This window comes from Mobula birostris, chromosome 25, assembly GCF_030028105.1.
Source record: "Mobula birostris isolate sMobBir1 chromosome 25, sMobBir1.hap1, whole genome shotgun sequence".
NCBI classification, from domain to species: domain Eukaryota; kingdom Metazoa; phylum Chordata; class Chondrichthyes; order Myliobatiformes; family Myliobatidae; genus Mobula; species Mobula birostris.
Genome location: NC_092394.1, coordinates 5,094,107 through 5,116,672, shown reverse-complemented (window position 1 = coordinate 5,116,672; position 22,566 = coordinate 5,094,107). Strand labels below are relative to the sequence as shown.

The window sequence follows — 22,566 nt, the reverse complement described above, 5'->3', positions numbered from 1 at the left end:
TCATACAATGCTCCCCAACATCAAGGGGCGGTTCTCCAGAAGAGAGCTTACTTCATTGAAGACTCCACATCATCCAAGACATATACTCTTCCCATTGCTACCACCAGGGAAGAGGTATAGGAGCCTGAAGACCCACACTCAATGATTTAGGAACAGCTTTTTCCCCTCCGTCCTCAGATTTCTGAATGGTCTATGAATACTAGTTCATTACTTTTTTGCACTATGAGAGATGACAAGATAGAGGTATAGAATATGGTACAAGGTATAAATCGAGTGGACAGCCAGTGATTTTGTCCCAGGGACAATACATTTGGCAATGACTGATACGTTGGGATATAATTTTGAGGTGACTGGAGGAAAGTATGCGGGGAGGGGGAAGGATGTCAGAGGGATGTTTTTTTCACACAGAGAGTGGTAGGTGTGTGGAGCACACTGTCAGGCAAAGGGGTAGAGCCAAGTACATTAGAGGTGGCACGGTAGCATAGAGGTTAGCACAACACTTAACAGTACCAACGATCCAGGCTCAATTCCCACCGCTGTCTGTAAGGAGTTTGTATGTTCCCCCCATAACCGTGTGGGTTTCCCCCAGGTGCTATGGTTTAAGAACATAAGAACTAGGAGCAGGAGTAGGCCATCTGGCCCATTAAGTCTACTCTGCCATTCAATAAGATCATGGCTGATCAGACCATGGACTCATCTCCACCTATCTGCCGTTTCCCCATAACCCTTAATTCCCCTGCTATGCAAAAATCTATCCAACCTTGTCTTAAATATATTTACTGAGGTAGTCTCTGCTGCTTCACTGGACAGAGAATTCCACAGATTCACCACTCTTTGCGAAAAGCAGTTCCTCCTCATCTCCATCTTAAATTTACTCACCAGAATCTTGAGACTATATCCCTAAGTTCTAGACTCACCAGTGGAAACAACTTTCCTGCCTCTATCATACCTAGCCTTTTTTTAATTTTATATGTTTCTATAAGATCTCTTCTCATTCTTCTCAATTCCAGTGAGCACAGTCCCAGGTAACTCAATCTCTGCTCATAGGCTAATGCCCTCATCTTTGGAATCAATCTGGTGAACATTCTCTGCACCACCTTCAAACCTAGCATATCCTTCCTCCCAAAGTCCAAAGATGTAATGGCTGGTAGGTTCATTGACCCTGTGATTAGGCCAATTAAATCAGGGGTTGCTGGGTGGTGTGGCTCGAAGGGCTGGAAGGGTCTGTTCCCTGCTGTATCTCACTAAATAAATACACTTAAGAGATTCAGACAGATGATAGAAAAAAAAATGGAGGGTTATGCAGGAGGGAAAGATTAGATTGATCTTGGAGTAGATTAAAGGGGCGACACAACATCATTGGCCAAAGGGCCTATACTGTTCTGTGAAAGGCCCAACCTGGCTCACCAATGCCCAACCGTTATCCAGTATCTACTGATGGAAAGCGAGGAACTGCAGGGCTTGGTACTGATGAGTTAGAGGCGAATAATCCGCCGTGCTCACTTCTGAGGCATATGCATGCAGTATGATAACTCAGTAACAGAACGATTGACATCAGTTCAGTAGCCTGGGTTATCGACAGAGGTCGGGCAAGCCAGAACTTCATTCATTGGAACATAGGAGAATGAAGGGTGATATAAAATCACAAGGGGAGCAGATTGGGTGAATACATCCCAAGTCTTTTTCCCAGGGTTTGAGAATAAAGAACTAGAGGGTATATATTAAGGAGCGAGGGGAAAGATGTAATAGGAACTTGAAATGTAATTTCTTCATGAAAATGGTGATCAATACTTGGAATTAAATAGTTGAGGCAGAAGCAATGAGAACAGCTAAAAGACACTTGGATGGGTACAGAGATAGGAAAGGTTTATGATGATACGAGTCAGACACAGCCAATAGGATGAGATTCGCTGGATGTCTTGGTCAGCAGTGACAGGATGGGCAGAAGGACCCGCTTCTATGCGGTATAATTATGACTCCAGTAGCCCAGCCAAGTGCGAGCATCTTCAGATGGGGGGAGGATTAAAAGCTCTCCATTATGAATTACGTAGACAAAATCAGCAGCAGGACCTAATGGAGCCAGGTCTCTGGATAAGTTAGAAGCCTTTTAAATTAAATTATTGAGAGAGTCAGGATCTCTTGTTGGCACCGATGCACAAGTAGAATTTTCTTGATTGAGTTATGCTCAATATGCTCACAGAATACTAAGACAGGAACCAATAGATTAGAAAATCACAATAAGAGAAAGATGGGAACATTCCAATTAGGAAGCAACAGTGAACGAAGAAAGAGGTTGCTTCAAGCTGATGATCTTGAAAAGTTTTGGTATTCAGAGGGTATTTGAAGGCACACAAAGCATACAGTGTATGCTTATGTAAAAGATTAGATGTTATGTTGCTGTTGTAGAAGACACTGAGACAAGCATAGGGATAGGAAAAGTTTATAGCGATATGGGCCAAACCAAACAATTGGGACTAGCTTAGATGGGTTGGACTATTGTGTTCAGTTTTAGAAACATAGAAACTCTACAGCACAATACAGGCCCTTCAGTACCACAATGCTGTGTCGAACATGCACGTACTTTAGAAATTACCTAGGGTTACCCATAGCCCTCTATTTTTAAGGATGAGGTCTCATGACAAAATAGGCCGCAGTCAGCATGGTCTCCTCAAGGAAGAACCTTGTCTGACAAATCCACGAAGAAACAACAAGCAGAATAGACAAAGGAGACCCGACCGACACTATGTACCCGGACCCCCAGAAGGCCTTCAACAAGGTGCCACCAGCTGTCAAAAAATCTACAAGCCCACGACACCACAGGAACAATTCCAGTATAGATAAGGCAGTACTGACTGGCAGGAGGCAAAGAGTGGAAACAACAGGAGCCTCCCCTGGCTGGCCAGCAGCGCTCCACAGTGATCTGTGCTGGAACCGATTTCCCCCCACGCTATGGGTAGAGGGCACACAAAGATAGGTAGAGGGGCAGGCAGCTTCGAGGAAGCAGAGAGGCTACAGAAGGACACAGACTGACCAGAAGAATGGGCAAAGAAATAGCAGATGGAATATAGTGTCAGGAAGGGCATGGTCATGCACCCGACAGAAGAAACAAAAGGGTTGACTGTTTTCCAAATAGAGGAAAAAATAAAAAAAAAACTGAGATACAAAGAGACCTGGGAGCCCCCGTGCAGGACACCCCAAAGGCCAACTTACAGCCCGAGCCCGCGGCGAGGAAGGCAAGTGCAATGCCCGCATCCATCTCAAGAGGATCAGAACACAAAAGCAAGGACATAATGCCGAAACCCTACAAAGTACTGGTGAGGCCCCACCCAGATCACCGTAAGCAAGTTTGGGCCCCCCATCTCAGGAAGCATGTGCTGAAAAGGAGGCCCACAAAAACAGTTCCAGGGATGGATGGCCGCCACACGGAGAGTGCTTGACGGCTCCATCACCCTGCGCTGGAAAGAGTGTGGAGGAGTGATGTTATCAGGACTCGAGGGGTTGAGTCATGGAGGGAGGACAAACTGGACTACCTTAGACTGGGATGTTGTTCAGCAAGGACCAACTGGGCCAAACCTCATTACTTCGTCAGAACTGTCTTCAAACAGAAATGTGAACTCCAATTCCATAGATGCTGCTTCTCTGAAATTTTCTGTTTTTGTTGCTCTAATAGATAGACTTGTCCATTTGATTAACACAAAGAAACACATTTGAAAGAAGTGGAACAATAAGGAGCATGTTCATTACTCTTTCCTGAACCTCTAATTTCCATCACAACACAAAGAGTTATTTTCCCACCAGTAAGTCAAAGTGGTCCCAAAGCTCAGTGATAACAGGAAGGTTAGGTTGTGCACTAGAGCTGGTGAGTGACTTTTACACTTTTCCTTTCCTCCACCAATAAACACATCTGCAAGGAGCGCTGCCACAAAAAAAAAACAGCATTTATCAAGGACCCCCACCATCCAGACTATTGCTCTCTTCTTGCTATCACCTTTGGTGAGGTGGTACAGGAACCTTAGGTCCCACAACACCAAGTTCAGGTACAGTTATTACCCCTCAACCAGCACAGATAACTAGTCACCTCAACTCTGAACTGATTCCACAAACTTGCACTCACTTTCAAGAACTCTGTAATTCAGGCTCTAAGTATTATTTATTTATTTGCTTATTAATTAAAAAATTAAAACTTATTTATTCACTGTTGTTTCCTCTCTCGTTCCAAAGACGTACGGGTCAGGTTAATTGGTCACATAGGTGCAACTGGGCTGATTGGACAGGAAGGGCCTGTTACCGTGCTGTATCTTTAAAATTAAACAAATAAATTAATCTGAACACTGAAAGGGCTGGATCTGCAATGGTCACTCACTGCTTAAGTGATCACTCGAGTGCAGAGAGTATGCTCCCATGTCCCGTCTGCACTACGTACTCCCGAGAATCTCACATTGCATTGACTGCTCACTTTTCAAAAATCAATGCAATTCAGCACCACTGACAGCTGCGGTCAGCATTGCCGGCTCGGGTCCCAACTCCATTCTCAACACCTCTGCCCCTTTCACACAGGAAATGTCAGAGTCAGGTGGAAAGATAGTATGTGTCGTAGAGCAATACAGCACAACCTTTTGGGGCAACCAGACATGCTGACCATGACATTAGGAAGAACTAGATTTGAGAAGGATCCTCAATAACCCCTCACAGGCAACAGCTAAAACCATTTAACACATCAGGGAAGGCTATGAACAGGGGATGGAAAATTATGAAGATCAGATCTCTTATCTCCTGAGAGATTGTGCAGATGCTGGAAATCCAAGGCAACACACACAAAATGCTGGAGGAACTGTATTTCCATATCCCAAAGATGTGCTCTGGGTCAAAACACCGGGTGTGAGGTTAGGAAAACCCTCCGAAGGGCAGTGAGAAAGGTATCAGAGAGGCAGAGCTGTACATGGCCATCGGCACTGGATAAACGGTGCTAGAAACCAGCAGATCCCATCCCCCTCAGTGTGCACTCCAAAAGTTAAACTTGTTCACCTCCTCTACCTTCGATCTGAATGGGAAATACTTCAGTCCCAAGTCCTCAAACCACATAAAACCAGTCAAATGGCTCTGATCTCAACTACCTGATGCCAAACTTGGCCATGATAGAACATAGAAACATAGAAAACCTACAGCACAATAAAGGCCCTTTGGCCCACAATGCTGTGCCAAACGTGTACTTATTTTAGAAATTACCTAGGGTTACCCATAGCCCTCTATACTTCAAAGCTCCATGTACCTATCCAGGAGCCTTTTAAAAGAACCTATTGTATCCACCTCCACCACAGTCGCCGGCAGCCCATTCCACACACTCACCACTCTCTGCATAAAAAACTTACCCCTGACATCCCCCCTGCACCTACTTCCAAGCACCTTAAAACTGTGCCCTCTCATGTTAGCCATTTCAGCTCTGGGAAAAAGCCTCTGACTATCCACATGATCAACGCCTCTCATCATCTTATCCACCTCTATCAGGTCACCTTTCATCCTCCATCACTCCAAGGAGAAAAGGCTAAATTTACTCAAGCTATTCTCATAAGGCATGCTCCCCAATCCAGGCAACCTTCCTGCAAGTCTCCCTGCACCTTTCTATAGTTCCACATTCTTCCTGTAGTGAGGTGACCAGACTGAGCACAGTACTCCAAGTGGGGTCTGACCAGGGTCCTATACAGCTGTAACATTACCTCTCGGCTCTTGAACTCAATCCCACGACTGATGAAGGCCAATGCACCATATGCCTTCTTAACCACACAGTCAACCTGCGCAGCAACTTTGAGTGTCCTATGGCCACAGACCTCAAGATCCCTCTGATCCTCCACACTGCCAAGAGTCTTACCATTAATACCATCATATTTGACCTACCAAAATGAACCACCTCTGGGTTAAACTCTATCTGCCACTTCTCAGCCCAGTTTTGCATCGTATCAATGTCCTGCTGTAACCTCTGATGGCCGTCCACACTATCCAAAACACCCCCAACCTTTGTGTCATCAGCAAATTTACTAACCCATCCCTCCATTTCCTCATCCAGGTCATTTATAAAAAATCACAAGGAGGTCCTAGAACAGAATCCTGAGGCACACCACCAGTCACCGACCTCCATGCAGAGTATGACCCATCTACAACCACTCTTTGCCTTCTGTAGGCAAACCATTTTTGGATCCACAAAGCAAAGTCTCCTTGGATCCCATACCTCTTTACTTTCTTAATAGGCCTAGCTTGGGGTAGCTTATCAAATGCCTTGCTGAAATCCATATACACTACATCTACTGCACCAAACACCTCAGACAGAAGAGGAAGCCTAGATGGCTGTGAGCCCCATTATGTACGCAGTGTGGAAAGACCACACCAATAAAATGCTTGCCTCCAACATGACAGAATGTCACAAGATACTTCACAGGAATGCTCCTGTGACACCAGCAGATAGGGGTATCAAGACACAGGAGCAGAATTAGGCCATTCCGTCCATTTGGCTTGCTCTACCATTTGACCATGACTGATTTATTTTCCTTCTCAACTCCATTCTCCTGCCTTCACCCCATAACCTCTGACACCCTTACTAATCAAGAACCTATCAACCTCTGCTTTAAATGTACCCACTGACTCTGCCTCCTCAGCCATCTGTGGCAAGGAATTCCATAGATTCACCAGCCTCTGGCTAAAGAAATTGCTCATCTCTGTCCTAAATGGATGTCACTCTATTCTGAGGCTGTGCCCTCCGGTCCTAGACTCCCACTAAAGGAAACGCTCACTCAAAGTCCACTATCTAGGCCTTTCAGTATTCCATAGGTTTCACTGAGATCCCCCACTCATTCTTCTAAACTCCAGTGAGTACAGTCCTGGACACAAATGCTCTCCAGATGATAACCCTTTCATAGAAACATAGAAAATAGGTGCAGGAGTAGGCCATTCGACCCTTCGAGCCTGCACCACCATTTATTATGATCATGGCTGATCATCCAACTCAGAACCCTGCACCAGCCTTCCCTCCATACCCCCGATCCCCGTAGCCACGAGGGCCATATCTAACTCCCTCTTAAATATAGCCAATGAACTGGCCTCAACTGTTTCCTGTGGCAGAGAATTCCACAGATTCACCACTCTCTGTGTGAAGAAGTTTTTCCTAATCTCAGTCCTAAAAGGCTTCCCCCTTATCCTCAAACTGTGACCAGGATCATTGCCAGGATCATTCTCATAACCCTTACTCTGGGCCCTCTCCAATGCCATTATATCCTTCCTTAAATATGGGGCCATAACTGCTCACAATACTCCAAGTGCGATCTGACCAATGCCTCATAAAGTGTCAACATTACATCCTTACTTCAACTCTAGACCTCTCAAAATGAATGCTAACATTACGTTTGCCTTTAAGACACAAAGCTAGGTCAAACAACCTCAATTTCAGTCAAGATGGCGCCAGCACACAATGCTCCCTCAGTCGACATCTTCCAGATAGCTCACAAAAAAGTTGTTTTTACTGCTTTTACGTCTGTTTTCACCTTAAATGTGTTTCTGGGACTTTTAAGACCATAAGATACAGGAGCAGAAGTAGGGCATCTGGCCCATCAAGTCTGCTCCACCATTCAATCATGGGCTGATCCAATTCTTCCAGTCATCCCCACTCCCCTGCCTCCCCCCCCCCCCCACCCCTTGGATGCCTTGGCTCATCAAGAACTTATCTACCTCCACCTTAAATACACCCAATGTCTTGGTCTCCACAGACTTACCACCCTCTGACTAAAGTAATTTCTCTGCATCTCTGTTCTAAACAGAAGTCCTTCAATCCTCAAGTCGTGCCCTCTTGTCCTAAACTCCCCTACCATGGGAAATAACTCTGCCATATCTAATCTGTACAGCCTGTGATTTACAGTTTAGAGATCATTTGAGTGATCCAGCGCTTTGTTGTCTCCGAGAAGATTCTGGAAAGCGAGCGCATACTTGGACAGCCTCAAGGTGAAGAAACCAAGTCTGGGTGGGAGCCAATGTTCGACTCGGTTAAAATGTCAAGGAAGACTGAGACATTGAAGTGACTGTGGAAGGTGAGCAAGACTTCAGCACCGACTACGTTCATTTTGATCGCTGCCAAGTAGGAGTCTGTGAGCAGCCTATCACTGTGTGGCTCGCTGTGGCTGGCCGGTAGGCCTCTTGGTCTCGTGTAGATTCCCTCTTTCGATGAATGTCAGTGATATCATAGGACTGTACCGCAGTTCTGCATTTATGGATTGGACAAATGCATTTATGGACTATGGACTTTTTCAGACTTATGGTTTTTATATTCAGTGTTCCTTTTCCGTTTTGTTGTGCGAGGGGAGGATGCTTTTGAGTTGATGTTCTGTTAGTTTTTTGTGCGTGGGAGGAGTTGTTTTTTCAGGGTCGACGTTCCTGTTCTTTTTTTATGCGGTGGGGGGGGGGGGGGTTGATGCTTCTCTCTGAACAACTTCCACGTTCTTTCTTTGTTTCGTGGATATCTGGAGAAGACAAATTTCAGAGTTGTATATAGATACAAGCTTTGATAATACATCAAACTTTCAAAAGAAAGGGAGATAAAGAGGGAAGAGAATTCAAATGCTTAGGGCCCAAGCAACAAATGGCACTGCATTAGAACGATGGGAGTTCAGAACAGGAGGCAGAGAGAAACCAAGTGCGGGAGAATAGTAAGGTTAAAGGCCAAGACTGGAGAGAGATTTCCAACAAACACAGGGATAATGGCACCTGGGATAGGTCCCAACCCCAGTACAGTTTTTAATGAGCTCCACTTTATAAAATCGAGGCAAAAAGACTGCAACTAGCGGGGCACTGTCTACACCACCCCAAGCTACCTGCCAGCCTAGTCATCATATAGGAGCCCAAGCATGGGAGGATGAACCCTGGGTGCCCTCCCAAGACTATGGTCAACATGCTCCTAGAAGACGGCGGCGTGGCTAATGTAAATGAACTGAACACGCTGATGAGGGAGAGGGAGAAGTTGAGAGCCCGTCATCGTGCCCGATGTGGGGGGGGGGGGGGGGGGGGGAGGTCCAGTGCCATTTTTCCTCCAAACATACCAAAAAGTGCAACTTTTGTCTCATTTGTCCACAGAACGTTGCGCCAGAAGTGTAGAACATCCAGGCGGTCTTGCAAACTTGAGAAATGCAGCAATTTTTTTTGGAGAGCAGTGGTTTTCTCCATGGTGTCCTTCCATGAACACCATTGTTGTTGAGTGTTTTTCTGAAAGTGGACACAAGAACAGAGAGTATAGCAAGTTCTAGAGATTTCTGCAGGCATTTTGCTGTTACCCTTCTTTTTCACTTCCTTCAGCGTTACAAGTTGTGCTCTTGGTGTAATCTTTGCAGGATGCCCAGTCCTAGGGAAGAGGAGCAACAGTACTGAGTTCTCTCCATTTGTAGACAAAATCTCTTACTGTGCACTGATGAACACTCAGGTCTTTAGAAATTTTTTTGCAGCCTTTTCCAGCTTCATGCATTTCTATAACTCTTCTAAGGTCCTCTGAAAGTTGTGCACATAAAGAGATCTTTCTTGAGAGGAGCAGGCTCTGTCAGTAACCTGACTGTATCTTTATTTATTTATTTATTTTTTACAGGGCAGTGCACCTCTACAACCCACGCTTCCAGTCTCATCTCATTGATTGGAACAACTGACTCCAAATAGCTTTTGTAGAAGGCATTACCCTAGAGATATACCAGTTAATTGAGTGGTGTCGCAGCAACAACCTTGTACTCAACGTCAGCAAGACCAGAGTTGATTCTGAACTTCAGGAAGGATAAGACTAGGAGACAAAAACCAATCCTCAGAGGGATCAGAAGTAGAGAGAGTGAGCAATTTCAAGTTCCTGGATGTCAATATCTCTGAGGAACTAACCTGGACACAAAATATTGATGCAGTTGTAAAGGCAGCAAGGTGGTGGCTATATTTCATTAGCAGTTTGAGGAGATTTGATTTGTCAACTAAAACGCTCGAAAATTTCTACAAGTGTACTGTGGAGAACACTCACTGGCTGCATCACTGTCTGGTATGAGGAGCTACTACACAAGATGGAAATAAGTTGCAGAAACATGTAAAATTAGTCAGTTCCATCATCGGTACCAGCCTCCACAGTATCCAAGAGATCTTCAAGGAGTGGTGCCTTGGAAGGCAGCATCCATCACTAAAGACCCCCACCACCCAGGATATGTCCTCTTCACACTATACCATCAGGAAGGAGGTACTGAAGTCTGAAGGCACACACTCAGTGATTCAGGAACAGCTTCTTCCCCTCTGCCGTCTGATTTCTCAATGGATATTGAACCAATGAACACTACCCCACTACTTTTTTCCTGTTATTTTGTACTATATATTATATACATACACATACAAATATGTATGTGTGAATATGAATATACACACACACACTTAATGCAACTCAGATTTTTCTGTCAATATTTATTTATTATATATTTATTCTACTGCTGCCGTTAAGTTAACAACTTTCACAACCTATGCTGGTGATATTAATTCTGATTCTGAATGAAAATGCCTTGTTATGAGAGATCAGTGAAGAATGGCCAGACTGGTTCAAGCTGACAGGAAGGTAACATGTTACAACAGTGGTGTGCAAAAGAGCCTCTCCAAACGCACAACACGTCAAACCTTGAAACGGATGGGCTACAGCAGCACAAGACCACACCAGGTTCCACTCCTGGACCTAACACTGAGTGCATATAGTGAAGTGTGTAGCTTATGCCAGGGATGTAGGAGGAAAGATTAAATTGATCATGAAGTACATTTTAATAGGTTGACAAAACATCGTGGGTCGAAGGACCCATACTGTGCAGTACTGTTCAGTGTTGAATTATTGCTCACTTCTACCTTCAAACTTTATTTGAACTTCAACAGGAAACACTTCACCCCGAACTCCTCAAACCACATCAAACCGTAAAGCAAATTCAAAGAGTAGAAAACAGAAACAGTAGGTCACGCTAACATTTGCAGAAGAATTAGGTCATATTCAAAGAGCTACCCCAGCATCTTGGTCAATAATTATATCTCAGCTGCCAAAAAGAGAAAAGTGCCTCCAGTTCCTTATCACACCGCTTTTGGTTGGAACTTGTGATGAGCCTCCAGTGCTCATTGTGTTTAAAGACTGAGAGGGAAGTTATTTTATCAGGATAAGGATCATAACGCAAACCCAAAACAAGAATGTATGAAGATGACCTTGCCTCAGGACCACACAAGACGTGAAAAGAGTGCAATTTCAAATTCCTGGGTGTCAACATCTCAGAGGATCTATCCTAGGCCCAACATATCGATGCAGCTACAAAGGTGACACGACAACAGTTATATTTCATTAGAGTTTGGTATGTCACCCAAAGACAGTTGCAAATTTCTACAGCTATATCATGGAGAGTATTCTAACTGGCTGCATCACCAACTGTATTGGGGGGGGGGGTGCTACTGCACAGGATCAAAATGAGCTGCAGAGTTGTAAACTTAGTCAGCTCCATCATGCACACTAGCTTCTCCAGCATCCAGGACACCACTTCAAGGAGTGTGCCTAAAAAAGGTGGCATCCATCACTCACCCAGGTCATGCCTTGTCTCATTGCTACCATCAGGGAGGTGATACAGAAGCCCAAAGGCACACAGAATTCAGGCACAGCTTTTTCCCCTCTGCCATCTGATTTCTGAATGGACATTGAACCCTTGAACACTCCCTCACTACTTTTTTTTTAATTTTTACACTACTGTTAAATTGATTACTTACAACGTTATCGTGGCCGGCTGGTGGCGTAGTGGCATCAGCGCTGGACTTCGGGGCGAGAGGTCCCGAGTTCGAATCCGGCCGCTCCCTTGCACGCTGTCCATCCATGCCTGGGTTGAGCATCAAGCTAACAACTCAACCTCAAAAAACCTGGAGAGGGATGGGCTCTGCCAGGTTTCAGATGCCAAAGACATGCCATACGATGAACATATCAAAAAGATCAGTGCAAAAAGCTTGTCATGACAGCACCCCAACGACTCCACCAGGAGTTTAGGGCGTGCACGCACACACACAAAATTATCATAACTAGAAAGAAGGTTCTTGGGAAACTGAAAGGTCTGAAGGCGGACAAGTCACCTGGACCAGATGAGTTCTGAAACAGGTAGCTGAAGAGATCGTGGCAGCATTAATAATGATCTTTCAAGAATCACTCAATCCTGGAATGGTTCTGTAAGACTGCAAAATTGCAAATGTCACTCTACTTTTCAAGAAGAGAGAGAAGCAGGAGAAAGGAAACTATAGACCAGTCAGTCTGACCTCAGTGGTTGGGAAGATGCTGGAGTCAATTATTAAGGACGAGGTCTCAAGGTACTTGGAGGCACATGATAACATAGGCCATAATTGGCATGGTTTCCTCCAGGGAAAATCTTGCCTGATAAATCTGTTGGAATTCTTTGAAGAAATAACAAGCAAGGATAGACAAAGGAGAACTGGTTAATGACGTGTACTTGGATTTTCAGAAGGGCTTTGACAAGGTGCCATGCGAGGCTGCTTAACAAGCTACAAGCCCATGGTATTACAAGAAAGATTCTTGCATAGATAAAATAGTGGTTGTTTGGCAGGAGGCAAAGAGTGGGAATAAAGGGAGCCTTTTCTGGCTGGTTGCCAGTGACTAGCGGTGTTCCAAGAGGGTATGATTTGCATGATGGAATTTGGTTGATAGCTTTGTTGCTAAGTTTATAGATGATAGGTGGAGGGGCAGGTAGCTTAAGAGCTGGAATGTTATGATGAGGTTGTATAAGGCATTGGTGAGGCAGAATCTGGAGTATTGTGTTCAGTTTTGGTCACCAAATTACAGGAAGGATATAAGTAAGGTTGAAAGAGTGCAGAGAAGGTTTACAAGGATGTTGCCAGGACTTGAGAAACTCAGTTACAGGGAAAGGTTGAATAGGTTAGGACTTTATTCCCTGGACCGTAGAAGAACGAGGGGAGATTTGATAGAGGTATATAAAATTATGATGGGTATAGATAGAGTGAATGCAAGCAGGCTTTTTCCACTGAGGCAAGGGGAGAAAAAAAACCAGAGGACATGGGTTAAGGGTGAGGGGGGAAAAGTTTAAAGGGAACATTAGGGGGGGCTTCTTCACACAGAGAGTGGTGGGAGTATGGAATGAGCTGCCAGATGAGGTGGTAAATGCGGGTTCTTTATAAGAATAAATTGGATAGATACATGGATGGGAGGTGTATGGAGGGATATGGTCAGTGGGACTAGGCAGAAAATGGTTCGGCACAGCCAAGAAGGGCCAAAAGGCCTGTTTCTGTGCTGTAGTTTCTATGGTTTCTAGAGAGCAGCAGAAGGACTTCAACAGATTAGGAGAATAGGCAAAGAAGTGGCAGATGAAATACAGTGTCAGGAAGTGTATGGGCATGCACTTTGCTAGAAGAGAAAATACAAAAACTGAGGTGCAAAGGGACTTGGGAGTCTTTGTGCAGGATTCACTAAAGGTTAACTTGCAGGTTGAGTGTGTGGTGAAGGCGGTAAATGTGATGTTAGCATTCATTCCAAGAGGACTAGAATAGAAAAGCAAGGATGCAACGTTGAAACTTTATAAAGCACTGGTGAGGCCTCAATTGAAGTATTGTGAGCAGTTTTGGGCCCCTTATCTCAGTAAATATGTGCTGAAACTGGAGAGGGTTCAAACGATATCATGAAAATGATTCCAGGATTGAATGACTTGTCATATGAAGAGCATTTGATGGCTCTGGGCCTGTATTCACTAGAATTCAGAAGAATGAGGGGTGACCTCATTGAAACCTACCGAATGGTGAAATGCCTTGATAGAGTGGATGTGGAGAGGATGCTTCCTCTGGTGGGAGAGTCTAGAGGGGACAGCCTCAGAATAGAGGGGCATCCTTTTAGAACAGAGACAAGAAGGAATTTCTTTAGCCAGAAAGTGATGAATCTGTGGAATTTTTTGCCAAAGGCAGCTGTGGAGCTATCAAAGATGACAGTAACCATCCAGGGCGTGTGGTGACACCTGCGGGCTGCCCCAGCACATCCTTGGTTGTGTTAGTAGTTAACCCCAGGATAGTCTGGAGGGTTGTCAGAGGTTACAGCGGGACATCGACAGGATGCAGAACAGGGCTGAGAAGTGGCAGATGGACTTCAACCCAGATAAGTGTGAAGTGGTTCACTTCAGTAGGTCAAATTTGAAGACAATATAATATTAATGGTAAGACTCTTGGCAGTGTGGAGGATGGAGAGATCTTGGGGTCCGTGTCCATCGGACACTCAAAGCTGCTACCAGGTTGACAGTGTTGTTAAGAAGGCATATTGTGTGTTGGCCTTCAACTGTGGGATCGAGTTCAGCTATTACAGCTATATAGGACCTTAGTTAGACCCCACTTGGAGCACTGTGTTCAGTTCTGGTCACCTCATTACAGGAAGAATGTGGAAACTCTAGAGTGTGCGGAGGTGATTTACAGGGATGTTGCCTGGATTGGAGAGCACACCTTATGAGAATAGGTTGAGTGAATTTGGCCTTTTCCCCTTGCAGCAACGGAGGATGAGAGGTGACCTATTAGAGGTGTACAAGATGATGAGAGGCAATGATTGTGTGGATAGCCAGAGGCTTTTTTCCCAGGGCTGAAATGGCTAACACGAGGGGGCATGGTTTTAAGGTGCTTGGAAGTAGGTACAAGGGGGATATCAGAGGCAGGTTTTTCCACACTGAGAGTGGTGGGTGTGTGGAATGCATTGCCAGCGAAGGTGGTAGAGGCGGATACAATAGGGTCTTTTAAGAGACTCTTAGATAGGTACAAACAGTGTACATGGAGCTTAAAAAAAAAATAGAGGACTATACAGTAGGGACATTTTAGGCAACTTCTAAAGTAGGTTACATGGTTGCCACAACATTGTGGGCTGAAGGGCCTGTAATGTGCTGTAGATTTCTATGTTCTATGCTTCTATGTTAAAGCAAATGACACATTTCACTTTATGTTTCAATCTACAGCTGCAAGAAGTTTGTAAACTCTTTAGAATTATCTGGTTTTCTACATCAATTATTCATAAAATGTGGTCTGATGTTCATCTAAGTGACAATAATAGACAAATACAATCTGATAAACTAATAACACAATTGTACTTCTCATCAATACTGAGTACATCATTTAAACAATCAGCCTAAGTTCAAAAGAGTATGTGAACCTCTGAGGTAATGCCTTCTACAAAAGCCATTTGGAGTCAGGTGTTCCAATCAATGAGATTGGAGGTGTGGGTTGGAGAGATGCCCTGCTCTGTAAAAAAAAAGTCAGGTTACTGACACAGCAAGAGAAATTGTCTACAAATAGAGGAAACTCAGTACTATTGCTACTCTCCCTAGGAGTGGGCATCCTCCAAAGATCACACCAAGAGCGCAACATGCAATGCTGAAGGAGTTGAAAAGGAACCCAAGGGTAACAGCAAAAGACCTTCAAAACCCTCTAGAACTTGCTAAAGTCTCTGTTCATGTGTCCACTATAAGAAAAACATTGAACAAGAATGGGGTTCATGGAAGGACACTACAGAGGAAACCACTGCTCCTCAAGAAAACATTGATGAACTGAAATAGTTTCGTATGGAGGAGACATCCTTACCAATGTGCAAGTCTGATCAGCAGCTACAGGAAATGTTTGGCGGAGGTTATTGCTGCTGAAGGAGGTTCTACCAGTTATTAAATTCAAGGGTTCACATACTTTTTCCAGCCTGGACTGTGTGGTTAAATAATATGTTGAATAAAGACATGAAAAGTAAAATTGTTTCGTATTAGCTTAGGTAGGTTGTGTTTGTCTAGTATTGACTTAGATGAAGATCAGACCACATTTTATGAGTAATTAATGCAGAAGACCAGGTAATTGCGAAGTGTTCAACTATACATGTAATATATCTGGATCAAAATCTAAACGATGTGGTACAGAAGTCTGAAGACCCACACTCAAAGATTCAAGAACAGCTTCTTCCCCTCTGCCATCTGAACAGTCAGCTTTCTGAATGTTCCACAAAGACCACTTCAGCATTCCTTTTCTTTTCACTATTTTGTAATTTATAGTGATTTCTGAGTCTCCACGTTGTACTGCTGCCACAAAGCAAATTTCAAGTCATAAGTCAGTGATATTAAACCTGACACTGATTCTCACTTCCACCGTCCTTGTCCGTCATCTCCCTAATAGGAGAGAATTCAGGCAATGCCCCACCAAAACTTACCACACGTACATCAATTTATATAGACTTATTTCCCACAACCTACAGACTCACTTTCAAGGACTATTCATTTCATGTTCTCAATTTCTATTGCTTGTTTATTAGGTTTTTTCCCCTTTTTGTATTTGCAGTTTGATGTCTTTTGCACATTGGTTGTTTGTCCATCGTGTGTGCAGGTTTTTCATTGATTTTATTGTGTTTCTTTGTATGTACTATGAACTCCTGCAAGAAAATGTTGTATATGGTGACATATATGTACTTCGACAATAAATTTACTCTTTTTGAAACAAAGTGAAATGTGTCATTTGCATTAACTAACACACACACCAAGGATGTGCTGGCGGCAGCCCGCAAGTGTTCTCACACATTCTATCACCAGCACAGCATGTCCACCATGTCCAGCAGAACACAGAATACAACAAGCAACAAAACAAGCCCTCTTCCTCCTTCCCTCCCACACAGTCCTCCAACTACAGAACAGGCCGGCTTCGACCACCATCTTACTTGCAGATTCACAGACTTCCCCATGGGGCTCGCAGATGCAGGTTCAATTGACCTTTGGGCTTCAATGTTCTGTATCAACCCCCAACTTGGGGGGGTGGGTGTGGAGATCCTGTCTGACCAATTCTGGCACCAACAAAGCCCCACTCTCCCCTCATCCAGCCACAAGATTCAAGATTGTTTAATGTCATTTCCAGTACACAAGTGTATAGGAGAATAAGATCCTTGTTACTCCAGATCCAATAAAGCACAAAAACACAAGATAAAGAACAGAATAACAGAAATACAATAAATATAAATACATGAAATAGCTTATAAAGATAAACTGTGGGCACGTGGCCAGGTGCTTAAGGCATTGGACTAGCGACCTGAAGGTCGTGAGTTCGAGCCTTGAGCAAGGCACATAACCACACATTCTCTGCGACGACACTGGTGCCGAGCTGTATGGGTCCTAATGCCCTTCCCTTGGACAACATTGGTGTCGTGGAGAGGGGAGACTTGCAGCATGGGCAACTGCTGGTCTTCCATACAACCTTGCCCAGGCCTGCGCCCTGGAGAGTGAAGACTTTCCAGGCACAGATCCATGGTCTCGCAAGATAAGATAAGCTCTCCATAAAGGACAGGTTACACCTAAACCCAAAGGGGACCAATATCCTTGCAGGCAGGTTTGCTAAAGCTGTTGGGGAGGGTTACAACTAATTTGGCAGGGGAGGGGAATAGGAACCGCAGTGATAGGGCTGAGGATGGGGTTGTTGATATACAAGTCGATGCACTGTAACGAGGTTGTGGGGAAGCAGAGGCAGATGATTGGGTGGATACTGGATCACTGGGAAAAGACACTGGAGAAGTGGTAATGGGGCCAAAGAAAGGGCAGATGAATTTAGTAAGTATTTTGTGTCAGGGTTCACTGTGGAAGACACTAACAGAATGCCAGAAGTGAGTGTCAGAGGGCAAAAGCGAGTGTTGCTGCTATTATCAAGGAAGAAATGATTAAGAAGCTGAGAAGTCTGAAGGTAGATAAGTCACTTGGACCAGATGAACTACACACCAGGGTTCTGAAAGAGGTAGCTCAAGAGATTGTGATCTTCCAAGAATGACTAAATTTTGGAATGGTTCCTGGATACTGGAAAATTGCAAATGTCACTCCACTCTTTAAGGGAGGGAGGCAGGGAAGCAGAAGAAAGGAAATTTTACGCCAGTTAGCTTGGCTTCAGTAATTGGGAAGACGTTGGAGTCCATTATCAAGGATGAGGTTTTGGGGCATGTGATAAAATAGGCCAAAGTCAGCAAGGTTTTCTAAAGGGGAAATCTTGCTTGACCATTCTGTGGGAATTCTTTGAGGATATAACAGGCGGGACAGAGAAAGGACAATCAGTTGATGTTGTTTATTTGGATTTCAGAGGGCCTTTGACAAGGTGCCACACGTGAGACTGCTTAAGAGCCCATGGTATTACAGTAAAGATACTGGAATGGATAGAAGATTGCCTGACTGGCAGGAGGCAGAGTGGGAATAAAGGGGGCCTTTCCTGGTTGGCTGCCGGTGACTAGTGGTGTGCCGCAAGGGTTAGGACTGCTTCTTTTCACATTGTACGTCAATGATTTGGATGAAGAATTGAAGGCTTTGTGGCCAAGTTTGCAGACAATACAAAGATAGGTGGAAGGGTAGGTAGTGTTGAGGAAGCAAGGTGTTTTCAGAATGACTTAGGCAGATTGGGGGAATGGGCAAAGAAGTGGCAGTTGGAATATAATGTAGGGAAGTGCATCTTCACACACTTTAGCAGAAGAAATGAAGATAAAAATGGAGAGAAAATTCAAAAATCAGAAGTGCAGAGGAACTTGGAAGAACTCGTGCAGGATTCTCTGAAGGTTAACTTGCAGATTGAGTCGGGGTGAGGAAGGCAAAAGCAATGTTAGCATTCATTTTGAGAGGACCAGAATACAAGAGCAAATGTGTAATGCCGAGGCTTTATAAGGCACTGGTCACACCATACTTGGAGTACTATAAATAGTTTTGAGCCCCTTATCTAAAAAACAATGTGCTTGCATTGGAGAGGGACCAGAGGAGGATCATGGGAATGTCCCCAGGGTTGAAACAGTCAGCACGTGAGCAGCGTCTGATAGCTCTGGACCTATACACACTGGAGTTTACAAGAATGTGGGAGGGACCTCATTGAAACCTATCGAATATTGAAAGGTCTGGATAGGATGTTTCCTGTAGTGGGGAGTCTGGGACCAGAGAGCACAGCATCAGAATAGAGGGACATCCATTTAGAACAGGGATGAGGAAAAATTCCTTCAGCCAGAGGGTGGTGTATTTGTGGAATTCTTTGCCACAGACCAAATCATATTTAAGCCAGAGGTTGTTAGGTTCTTGATTAATCAGGGCAAAGGTTAGGGAGTGAAGGCAGGAGAATGGGGTAGAGAGAGAATACATCAGCCATGATGGATTGGCAGAGCAGACTCAATGGGCCGAATGGTCTAGTTCTGCTCCTGGTTCTTATAAAGTGACACTAGGCACGGGAGCGTCTGTACATATGATGACTAACAGGAAGTGATAAAATAGTGGTGGTGGGAGGTAGAGGTAGAGGTGAGTGGAGGTAGATCAGCCTTACTGCTTAGGGAAAGTACAGTAACTGTTTTTGAGGACGGTGGTCCTGGCGTGGATGTCCCTGATGGAGGTGGGACTACCAGTCCATGAGCAGGGTGGATGGGATCCTTCATGATGGTATTGGACCCTTTTCCAGCACCTACCTCTCTGTATACAAGTCCTTGATAATGGGCTTACCGGTACTGGTGACGCACTGGGCAGTTTTATCTGCCCATTGTAAAATCTGCACAACAGCATTTGAGGGCAATTTTACAAACTGATGGGCACAGCGCAAATTCTTTATCAGTTCAAAGATCAACAATTACTTTACGAGTCATGAAGGTGTGAAATGTATGTCAGTATTATAGACTGGAAATTTCTTCCTTAACTGCAATGCCTTCAGTGGCTTCTTACATAACAAATGGTGAAATCTGAGGTGTTGAAATGAAATCCAAATCAATGCTTCGCACTGTATTGAACAGTTTGAACAATTACCACATAACCCCATTTATCACTTCCTCCAAATGGAAAAATACTGGAGTTGTGTAGTACTCTGGTCTACAGTCAATCACACACCTGTAGTTACACACCTTCCTTCACACAGGCCAACCATATAAAAAATCACCACAATGGAATCATGTGCTACATTTTGTGGACACTAACACGATTTCACCACAGATAACAGATTATCTATTATTCAAACGTCTCAATCCAAAAAGGATAACAATGACAATGCAGAAAAAATATTAGATTGTACAACCAACTTTTCCTGTTGGCTTTTAAATCTCTTACAAGAAAATGCGAAACCTTTCTTGCCACGGGGTTAAACAATGAAATGTAATCATTAGACAACAAAAAAATAAGAAACCTCCGAGAAAGGCCCTGAGAGCATGAAAGGTTATGAGGAAAAGGCAGGAGAATGAGGTTGAGAGGGAAAACAAGTCAGCCATGATCAAATGCCAGAGAAGACTTGATGGGCTGAATTGTGCACCTCTGCCTTATGGTCAGTTCTAACACACTCAAAGTGCTGGAGGAGCTCAGCAGGCCAGGCAGCAGTTATGGAGAAGAAATCGAAAATGTTTCAGGGAAAACACTTCATCAGAATGGGAAAGGAAGGGGGCTTGGCGGGAGGGTGGGGGGTGAGCCGGGGGGGGGGAATTTGGCAGGAGGGTGGGGGTGAGCTGGGGGGGGGATTTGGCGGGAGGGTGGGGGTGAGCCGGGGGGGGGATTTGGCGGGAGGGTGGGGGTGAGCCGGGGGGTGGGGGATTTGGCGAGAGGGTGGGGGTGAGCCGGGGGGGTATTTGGTGGGAGGGTGGGGGTGAGCCGGGGGGGAGATTTGGCAGGAGGGTGGGGGTGAGCTGGGGGGGGGATTTGGTGGGAGGGTGGGGGTGAGCCGGGGGGGGGAGATTTGGCAGGAGGGTGGGGGTGAGCTGGGGGGGGGATTTGGTGGGAGGGTGGGGGTGAGCGGGGGGGGGACTTTGAAAAGGATGGCCAGTGCGTTATGAATAAACTAACTTTACAATATTTTTTAAGTTTGAACTGAGCCCAAATCCCCCACAACTGTAAGGGGGCACAAGTAGAGCAACCGGTGGATCGAGTCACTGATGAGCCCCAAACCCCTTCCCAGATCCAGACCCCAGGCCGACCCGGACCCCAGCCCTCGGCTCCACCCCTCTGCCCGTGCGGCCTAGCGCCCCAGGCACTGAACCCGGACCCAGACCCAGACCCACCTCCACCTCCCTGGATCCCCACCACTTTACCTCCCAGAGGCCTTTCCCTCCGCTCTCCCCGGCGGTAACACGCCACCCCCGCCAGCTCGGGTTACCTGACACGACCAGCGCCTCGTTGGGTCCCACCGTGTGACAATTGCCCATCTTCGCCGCCCGCCTCTGCCCCTCAACGCCTCACAACAACAAGGCGCAGGAGCCGCCCAACGCACTCGTCTCTCCACGCCCCCTCGCTGTGGAGCGGAAGTCACCGGTGTCCTACTGAAACAATTCCCACGGCCGACGGAGTGCGGGGCACAAGTTTCTGCCCCCATCGGTGCCTTATTAAAACCGTCCCTCCAGCCAAAGGAGGGCGGGGCGGATGTCTCTGCCCCCATACAACCGTCCTCACGGCCAACACACTTGCGGGGCGGAAGTTATTGCCTTTGCCCCAACCGGTATTACCTAAAAATTGCTCCGGACAAGTTTGCAATGCCAGTGTCAATTGCTCAACGAATAAGTTTCTACATTTTGAAATTACTTAATAACGGTCGATCGTTGCTTATTATTTCTGCAATTTCTCACCAATAATTACTTAAAATTACTTAATAACGAACGACTGTTGCTTATTATTTCTAAAAGATCACGATTCCAATTACCCCGTAGATCCCTTCATCAGCGCTTTACCTCTCCCACCTATCCCCTCCCCGTTTCTTTCTGCATCCCCCTTCCCCACCCAACCACTTTCCTCTTCACCTGGTTTCACCTATTACCTGCCAGCTTGTTCACCTTCACTTGCCCCACTTTCTTTTCTAGTTTCCTCTCCCTTTCTTTCCTGTGCTGATGAAAGACTCAGCCGAAAACGTTAACTGAATATTTCCCTCCATAAACGGTGCCTGACCTGCTGAGTTCCTCCAGCATTTTGTGTGTGTGGCTCTGGATTTACAGCAGAATCTTTCTTAAAAGTCTTCCTGTCTCTAATCTTTTCCCTGGGATCTCCCTGCACTGACCTGTTGCCTATTGTGTTGGAATCTCCTGTATTCATTATTTTTAATTAACTCAGTTCCTTCAACAAATCAGCATTTTCGTACAAATTTCTACCTATGCATGTAACATACATGTATTTAAATAGTAAATTATTAAAAGCATTGATACTGGAAATAAAAAACTAAAAAATATGGAATTATTTGTCATCTGATAAAGTGTCTCCGCCTGAAATATTAACTGTTTTTCTCCCTCCGTGGATACAATCTGACTTTATGAATGTTTTCAATATTTTCTGTTTCTATATCTGTTTGTAGATGATCTCAGCCCATTTATTCATTGCCTTTTTTAAAGAATCGTAATCAGGTATGTTTTGTGAAATGTGTTAACTTAGCAGCAGCAGTTAAATTCGATACATGATAATATAGAAATAAATAAATTGATTACAGTAAGTATACATATACATGACAAATAAAGCTAAACTTATAATATATATTACATATATAATATGTATTATAAGGTTAGCTTTATTTGTCACATATACATCGAAACATAGAGTGAAA

General features: G+C 44.8%; 1 protein-coding gene across 2 annotated transcripts in view; it reads right to left on the bottom strand.

The window, feature by feature from the left end:
• The window catches only part of LOC140187891 (flotillin-2-like), a 124,270-nt gene extending 102,988 nt beyond the window's left edge, over window positions 1–21,282 (bottom strand). The window contains exon 1 of one of the 2 annotated variants that reach the window (XM_072243721.1): window positions 21,139–21,282. In XM_072243721.1, the coding sequence (XP_072099822.1) occupies window positions 21,139–21,187 (49 nt within the window). In that variant the 5' untranslated portion in view covers window positions 21,188–21,282. The remainder of the gene's footprint in view (window positions 1–21,138) is intronic. The other variant, XM_072243719.1, reaches the window with a different exon arrangement.
• Window positions 21,283–22,566: the final 1,284 nt, after the last annotated feature.